This window comes from Mastomys coucha, unplaced genomic scaffold (assembly GCF_008632895.1).
Source record: "Mastomys coucha isolate ucsf_1 unplaced genomic scaffold, UCSF_Mcou_1 pScaffold18, whole genome shotgun sequence".
Taxonomy (NCBI): Eukaryota; Metazoa; Chordata; class Mammalia; order Rodentia; family Muridae; genus Mastomys; species Mastomys coucha.
The window spans coordinates 83,245,125-83,254,170 of NW_022196900.1; the positions used below are offsets into that span (position 1 = coordinate 83,245,125).

A 9,046-nucleotide genomic window follows, 5' to 3' on the forward strand; every position below is an offset into this window, starting at 1 on the left:
TTGCAAATTCGATCATCAATAGGAGGAGAGGACCTCGGACCTGTGAAGGTTCTGTGCCCCAGTGTAGGAGAATGCCAGGGGCAGAAAGTGGGAGAGAGCGGGGTGGCAGGCATAGGGAAGGGGGAGGCAACAGGGGTTTGTTTTTGTTGTTTTTGTTTGTTTCTTTGTTTTTTGGAGGGGAAACTGGAAATCGAGTAATTTACATGTAAATAAAGAAAATATCTTAAAAAAAAAAAAAAGAAAGAAAAGATATGAAAAAAGGAGAAGGGAACTATTGGATGAGGACCAGGAAGGAATGTGTGTGTCTCTGTGTGTGTGTGTGTGTGTGTGTGTGTGTATGTGTGTGTGATCTAAATACACCATATGTTCATATGAAAATATCATAATGAAATCCACTATTAAGTATAATTAATGTATGCTAACAAAAACATTAAACAAGTGAATAAAAACGGGAAAAAACAATGTGGAAAAAAGAAATAAAACAGGTAAATTGGAAGTTGGCCTTTTTAAAATATGTATTTTTAAACAATGGTAATTCTTCAACTACAATAACTAAGAAAAAATTAAGAATTTAAAATACCAAGAACACTGTCACTGTAGAGATAAAAAGGAATATCATTTATAACATCATTGCTGATTTTAACTTGTGAATTGATGCTTAAAATCTAAATAGAATCCTGGTAACATAAACTAAAAACAAATTGATATAGAACACTGTTATATCGATAAGTTTAGTAAATTGTAAAAACAAAAGTCTTAATACAGTGATGTACGTGAAAAGTGTATGACTTAGAAGAATCTCAAAATAAAAGTTTGGTTAATCTACAGAGTGAACTTAATGGCGGCCTGAGCAACTAACTGACAATCTGTCTCAAAACAAAGACAATTAAAAGGGCTGGGTATATAGCGCAAGTGATGAAGCACTTGCTTCGTATGCATCCCTGAGTTCAATGCCCAGCATATATATATATATATATATATATATATATATATATATATTCACACACACACACACACACACACACACACACACACACATATTGTTAAAAGATACAAAGTTAAAAGTCCTATAATAGAGCCAGGCAGTAGTGGTGCATGCCTTTAAGCCCAGCACTTGGGAGGCAGAGGCAGGTGGATTTCTGAGTTTGAGGCCAGCCTGGTCTACAGAGTGAGTTCCAGGATAGCCAGGGCCACACAGAGAAACCCTGTCTCAAAAAACAAAAAACGAAACAAAATCTTATAACAGAAAAGATCAGATAACCTAAATCCAAAGGCCTCATCAAGTTTATAATTTAAAACCTTCTCACAAGGCAAGGTGTAGTGGCACATGTCCCAACACTTGAGGAGGTAGAGGCAATAAAGAATTTAAAACCCTAACAAACCATTTGTCAAACTTAATCCAGCATTATATAAAAAAAATATATTAGGAAAAAGTAAGAAAAATTTCATTTAAAGAAAAATCAGTGTATTTTGACAGTTTATATAGACTTTAAAACAAACCAACAACAAAAACCAGATACTGTATCACTAGATACAAAAAGTTTACCCAATAAAGTCCATTATCTAACCAGGGTAAAAATTTGAAAAGAAAATTAGAAGAAATCCTACAAAGAAAAATAAATATAATGCTGCAGTCCAGGTATATACTACACACTGGCACACAAAATAAGTAAATAAATTGGGGCGATAGTATCTTAATAGACTAAACTGCCCAGTTACTAAAGATGTCAACCCTATGATCTATATGGATTCAGGATAACTTTAAGACTCAACTGTAAAGTTATAATTTTAAAAACTGGTATGGGGGCTAGAGAGATAGATAGCTCAGTGGTTAAGAGCAAGTAGTGCTCTTGTAGAGGCACCAAGGTTAGGCCTCAGCACCTATACCACCCAGCTCACAACCACATGTAACTCCAGCTCCAGAGGGATCTAATATCTCTAGCTTCCTCAGAAAATTGCACACAAATGCATATCATAGACAAACGTAATTTTAAAAAATAAATTTTTCTTAAAAAAAGAAAAATACTAATGGTATAAAAAAAATTTTTTTTAAATACTTAATACAACAGAATGGAGACATCAAAACTGGACTTCTATGATTAGCATTCTTTTAAAGAAAAGTGAAGCCAGGCGGTGGTAGCACACACCTTTAATCCCAGCACTTGGGAGGCAGAGGCAGGCAGGCAGACTTTTGAGTTCGAGGCCAGCCTGGTCTACAGAGTGAGTTCCAGGACAGCCAGGACTATATACTGAAACCCTGTCTTGGGGAAAAAAAAAAAAAAAACGAAAAGTGAAACTGGAGTTTGATGAGGTAAAACCAATCTTGTCTATATGTGATGCTGTAGCAATTGGATGACCATGTGGGAAGAATTCGGCCTTGGCCTTCGCGTGAACTCATGCAAAAAAATTAAGTCAAAATAAACCAGAAAAATCAAAGATAAAGACATAATATTTGTAAAAGAAAACATAACAGATTATTTTAGACACCACTTGTGAGGTAATGACTTTTGAAAAGAATATTTTAAAGCATGAATTATCAAAGAATCAAAACTAGAAAAGCAGAATTTTTCAAAATTAAAATTTAGTTTTGGGCTGGAGAGATGGCTCAGCACTTAAAAGTACTGACTGCTCTTCCAGCGGTCCTGAGTTCAAATCCCAGCAACCACATGGTGGCTCATTACCATCTGTAATGGGATCTGATGCCTTCTTCTAGTGTGTCTGAAGACAGTGACGATGTACTCATATAAATAAAATAAATCTTATTTTTTTAAATGTATTTGAGTACATTGTAGCTGTCTTCAGACATACCAGAAGAGGGCATCATATCCCATTACAGATGGTTATGAGCCACCAAATGGTTGCTGGGAATTGAACTCAGAACCTCTACAAGAGCAGTCAGTGCTCTTAAATGTTGAGCCATCTCTCCAGCCCCAAGTAAATCTTTTTTTTTTTTAATTATTTTTAAAAAAACAAAAGACAGTGTGTTGGTTGTTTTTTTGGTCAAGATGACAGAAGCTAGAGTCACCTGGGAAGGAGAACCTTAATTAAGAAATGTTTCCATCAAACTGGCTTATAAGCAAATCTGTGGGGCATTTTGTTAGTGATTGATGTCGGAGGGACCACCCCAATGGGAATGGTGCCATAACTGAGCAGGTGGTCTTGAGTTTAGAAAAGCCAACTGGGCAAGCAATGAAAAACAAAACACTAAGCAGTATTCATCTGTAGCATCCATCTGCATCAGTTCTTACCTCTAGGTTCCTGCCTTGAGTTCCTGCCCTGGCTTACTTCCATGATGGAATATGTAAGGTCAAAAGGTTTTATATCATAGCAAGAGAAAGCAAACTAGGACAAACAAGTAGAGGGGTTAGAAGTTCAAGGTTGCCCTCTGCTATATGGAACAGTTTGGGCTAACCTGGGTTCTATGAGACCTTGTCTCAAAAAAAGGAAAGAAAAAGGGAAACAGGAATGAAGCCTAGTGACAAGAGAGGTTGTCTAGTGTGCATACAACCTTGGGTTAAATCCAAACCCTTCAATAAAATCAATGAAGGAATAAAGGAGAGTCATATGAGGAAATTCCTGATTGAATAAAGAAATTATGCCCATATTAAAAAATATACCAGTTTATCATTGAGATTATACAAGTAATCTCAGCTTTTAGAATGCAGAAGCAGAAATACTGTTGATTTCCAGGGCAATCACCCAGGAAAAGACACCATAAAATAATATCCCATTTTTTTAAAAACACACAAACGAAATCAACAAATACAAAAAGAGTATATAAGTCACTAACAACCACCATTCACCATGCATCCCAAAAAGGGTGTGCGCAAGGACTAATAAATCCTGCCAAACATGGTTCACAAATATGCCTATAAAAACATGTTCAATAACCTTTTATCACCAGGAGCAAAACAAACATACAATCCCACAATCTACTAGACAGCTAGTGTTAGCAAAACTCATGGTGCTTATGGACTATATTATACTGCTTGTGGGAATGTAAAACAGAACACCCAAACAATGTGGTAGCTTTTATAAAGTTAAAAATATACTTAGCTATTGCCTACATAGATACAATAAAATGTATTCTGCCACAATATATATATATATATATACTTAGCATAAAACCTACTAATTTTACTCTAAATATTATTCCTCGAGAAAAATGAAAGCATATGTTCATGTGAAAATTTACACTAGAGTAATCCTAACAACTGTCTAGATAGTCCAAAATTTGCATCACTTCTTAGGCAGCGACACAAATTTTGGTCTGTTTTTACAATGCATGCTGCTCAGAAACAAAAAGGATGGATGGACCTCAAAGGCTCTTTTGCTGTCAGAAAAGCTGGTCTAGGAGATAAGACTGCTTATGACACTATGCATGGTACTACTTAGTTCAGTAATGGCAAAACAACAACCCTAACCCTGATTTTCTTTCTTTCTTTTTTTTTTTCCTTTTTATTTTTCGAGACAGGGTTTCTCTGTGTAGCCCTGGCTGTCCTGGAACTCACTCTGTAGACCAGGCTGGCCACGATCTCAAAAATCTGCCTGCCTCTGCCTCACAAGTGCTGGGACAGCACCACTTTCTATCAACTTATATAACAGACTGGTTGCTGTAAACATCTGGAGAGAAGACTGATTACAAAAGACTAAGAAATGTTCATATAATTTAATTGTTCATGGTTAACAGTGGTTGTTGTACAGTGATCATTTGACAAAGCCCACCAAACTGTACTCAGAACTTATGAGCTTAAATACAACTAAAACCCAATTCTAAAACCTTAAGGCTCTTTTTTTTTTCCCCCTCCAAGATAGGGTTTCTCTGTGTAGCCCTGGCTGTCCTGGAACTCACTCTGTAGACCAGGCTGCCCTCAAACTCAGAAATCCACCTGCCTCTGCCTCCCAAGTGCTGGGATTAAAGGCGTATGCCACCACCACCCAGCAAGGCTCTTTTTAAGAAGGTTATTCTTTTTAAACTCAAGAGGCACACGTGACAGATAAGGAAGCACTGTCTTGCAAACACAAAGGACTAACATGAGTTCCCAGAGACTACAGCAACCTCCACAAAACCTGTATAGGTTCAAGCCAGATGGGGGTCCCAGCCCCGAGAGAAGTGTACACGGAGTCCCATCACTAAGTGAGTACTCTGCAACTGAAACCCATTGGCAAAGAAAAAAATCGTTTTTCTCCAGTGGAGTCTCCCTGGGTATATCAACCACAGTTTAGGGCAGGCTGTATGCTCAGGGGCATTTGGCCAACAAAAAACAAACTCAATGGTATTTTTGTAGACATTTTAAAAATTCTGCTTTGTTTACTTTTGGTCCTTTGCTTGTTTGTTTTAATTTTCCTTTAGTTGTTTTTGTCTGTGACCATTCATTCTGTTGTATAGTTGGGAGGTGAGGAGGATTCTATGAGCAGTAGTAACTAGAACTGGACTTGGGCTAGGCAGCAAGTCCCTTAACTCACTGAGCTATTTCACTGGCTCTCCCCTCTTTTATTTTTTGGAAAAACCCTTTTTGGTCATCTTTTTTTTTTTTGAGATAGTGTTTCTCTGTATAACCTTGGCTGTCCTAGAACTGGATTTACAAACTAGGTTAGCCTTAAACTCAGAAATCCTCTTGCCTCTGCCTTCCAAGTGCTGAAACTAAAAACTTTAGATTACTTTTAATAATATGTATGTATGGCCAAGTTGAGGTTTGTGATGGCGTCCCTAGAATCCAGAAAGTGTTGGATCTCCTGAGGTAGTAGGTCTTCTGCAAGAACAATAGGAGCTCTTAACTGCTGAGTCACTTCTCCAGTCTCTGGATTACTAATTTACCTTAAATTTATTTACTTTTTATTATGTGTGTGTGTGCGCGCGCATGCACATATATGCATGAGGACAACTCTAGGCCTGTACATGCTATGCTTTAAATGTGTACAAGTTCAGAAGGCAACTTACAGGGGTCGTATCTCTCCTTTCACTATATGAGTCCTAAGGTTCAAACTCAGGTTAAGAAGCTTAGGAAAAAGCATCTTTACCCTCTAAACCATCACCCCAGCCCATTAAAAAAGATTATAGAAAGTGCCCCCCCGCTCCAGTTTTATTTTATGTTTATGAGTATTCTGCCTGTATGTATGTTTATACATGTTTATGCAGTGCCCATAGAGACCATAAGATGACATCCAGACCCCCTGGGCCTGGAGTAACAGACAGTTGTGAACTGTCATGTAAGTGCTGGTTCTCAAACCTTGGTCTTCTGTAAGAGCAACACAAGTGCTCTTTAACACTGACCTATCTCTTCAGGCCCCTAGAAAAGCTTTATAAAGTAATAAATTAAAACCTGTAAGTTTAAATACCAAAGAAAATGTCCTGATTGAAAGAAATATGTAATAAATGGTATGGTTGTGTTTTTTCACACTAAGAAACAAAAGCAAAAAAACTAAAAACAAAAACAAAAACAAAAAAAAAACCACTTAAAAATAATGAATGAAAATATTTAATTTGGGCTGCTACAAATCTTTGTAAACAGAAAACTAATAAATACTGCTAAAACAAAAGAATACAAACTATAAACTTAAGCTTCTGCTTACCCTTCGTCTGGGCTGGGGGAAGCCGTCTCTGTGTCTTCGTCTTGTTCGAGAACGTGCCTGGACTCCCTGTCCTTTATTAAGTGGGTCAAAAGATTCTGAAAATACCAGCATAATTGTACAGTGTGAGGTATGCAACATATAGTCTTAAAGAGATATCATAAAACTAGAATTAGTAATCACCAGTCTAGTCTTTGTGATAAAAGAACTTCTGTTATATATTTAAGATACACAAAAGATTTTAACATATGAATGAAATGGTAGTTAGCAAGGAAACCACCCCTAAATGGTTCCATAAATGGATAAGGTCTTGAAAAATTGCAAACAATCAAATTAACCACTTACAAGTGTTGGGAACCATGAGAGCCCTGAGATAAACATCCTGCCCCAGCTAATTGAGAACCCTGAGATTAACATCCTGCCTGACAATCACAAGGATCCGGCTTGGCCCTGAGAAAAAGAACATTCACGGAAATCCACCCCCTCCCCACCTGTCACCCCGGAGCTCAACCCCAGAAGATTTTGTAACCTTCCATCTCCCTCCTTCCTCTCTCCCTCCCCTCCAAGATTTTTGCTTTAAATATGCTCGGCTCCACTAAGTAAACGGCTCTTGACAAGCAATGCTTCCTTGAGTCCTGCCGCCTCTCTCGCCCATTCTTTATTCAAAGGTTGTGACCCTCCTCGTTCCCCCAAATAACTTGACCTGCAGGCCAGGTCATACAAGAACCTTGCAACAGATATTCACATTTATAAAGGCAGAAAACTCTTATGCCCTGGGAGTTCTCCCAATCTTCTAAAATAGATGGCCTTCAGTAGTCTAAGCTCTACAAACCTGATGGAAAATCTGCCTCCAGATCCTGTTCTGTTTCCCCCTTTGAGAACTGTTTCAGTTCTGAATCAGCATCTTGCACAGCATTCGACTTTAAGGCATAATGATTCAGCTCTTCTTCCCAGCTATGTGGAGTTGATACTGCCTCTGACTCAAGATCACCGCTGTATGTACTTCCTTGGTCTGAAAGTGAAGAAACCAAACATGCTCACTTGACATATTTAGAAACTCTCCTGAACTCCTACATCCTATAAACCAAAAAATATGGTTAAAAGATAATTATTAGAACTTCATTAGCAGAGTACTTCCTATGTAAGCCAAGAGGACCTGAGATTGATCCCCCACTAGCAGAGTACTTCCTATGTAAGCCAAGAGGACCTGAGATTGATCCCCCACAACCATTTTTAAAAAGAAAAAAAAGGGAGTTATGATGTCAGGATGTAATCCCAGCACCTAAAACAGGTGAATTACTGAAGCTTGCTGGACAGCCAGACTAGTCTACTTGGCTACTTGGCTAGTTCCAGGCCAGTGGGGGGAAAAAAAAAGTCTTTTTGTTTTTGTCAAGCAGATGGTGCCTGAGAAAGAGACCAAAAGATATTTTCTAATATTAATACACATTGATCACATATACGTATAAGCTACATTTATTTGTGCAGTTTTCTGGTCCAGATGTTTCTGTGAGGAAGCAACACACACACAAAGAATCAAGTAACTTCTTTAACAGCTTCACAGAATTAGATTCATATTCTCAGTAAACACTACAATGCATTATCTCAAATTTTAAAACATCTGAGGTAGTTTTTACTACAAATTAGTACGACAGTCAATTCATGTCCCTCACAAACTAGATAAATTCTAAAATACTAAGCCCAAGGATACTCTTCTGAGTTTCTCTCTTTTTTTCGAGACAGGGTTTCTCTGCATAGCCCTGACTGTCCTGGAACTCTGTAGACTAGGCTGGCCTCGAAATCAGAAATCCGCCTGCCTCTGCCTCCCAAGTGCTGGGATTAAAGGCATGCGCCACCACCACCCAGCTCTCTTCTGAGTTTCTATTGTTAGAAGAGAACAGTATTTCTAAAAACTAAAATATATTAATAACTACAAACCTTTTTCAAATATCTTGGTGTCTAGAAAGAGTTCTTGTTCAGAAGTTTGAGATTCTAAAGAAAAAAAAAAAGAAAACAACCCAAATGAAATGACTTCTTGATAAGTACTCCTCAACAGAGGTTTCTAGATAAACAGACTTCTCTACTAAAGGCCAGCTCCATCATATATTGAAACATTGTAACAAAAGCAGCTGGTTCATTCCCATCAACAGCAGAGCTCACCCTCTGGACCCCGTGTGAGAAGCCACAGTGAGGAGAGCTTTACTTTTGATGCTGTATTGTTTTTCCATTGGAAATCCTTTAATATTGTTACATATCCATCCAAAAATGACAAACTTCCACTCAAATATGCCTTTTCTACTTGCCTTTGAAGGCCCACAGACTTAAGAGTAGATGTAATTGATACATGACCATGAAGCACACAGAGCTGGAGCTGATGACAACACAATTCAATAATGAATATTTGAAATGGGGTTCAGAAAGTCAACATAGAAAAGGGACGTTTTTCTCAGGTTAAGAAAACCTTTGGCTTTTGGTGTTT

The 9,046-nt window shown here is 37.8% G+C and overlaps 1 protein-coding gene across 10 annotated transcripts in view; it reads right to left on the reverse strand.

The window, feature by feature from the left end:
* The window catches only part of Zmym4 (zinc finger MYM-type containing 4), a 121,835-nt gene that overhangs the window by 26,210 nt on the left and 86,579 nt on the right, over nucleotides 1-9,046 (reverse strand). For 9 of the 10 annotated variants that reach the window (XM_031378675.1, XM_031378678.1, XM_031378679.1 and 6 more), the window contains 3 exons: nucleotides 8,506-8,559; nucleotides 7,403-7,582; nucleotides 6,574-6,668 (listed from right to left, as the gene is read on the reverse strand). In XM_031378675.1, coding sequence (XP_031234535.1) covers nucleotides 6,574-6,668; nucleotides 7,403-7,582; nucleotides 8,506-8,559 — 329 coding nt within the window. The remainder of the gene's footprint in view (nucleotides 1-6,573; nucleotides 6,669-7,402; nucleotides 7,583-8,505; nucleotides 8,560-9,046) is intronic. The other variant, XM_031378677.1, reaches the window with a different exon arrangement.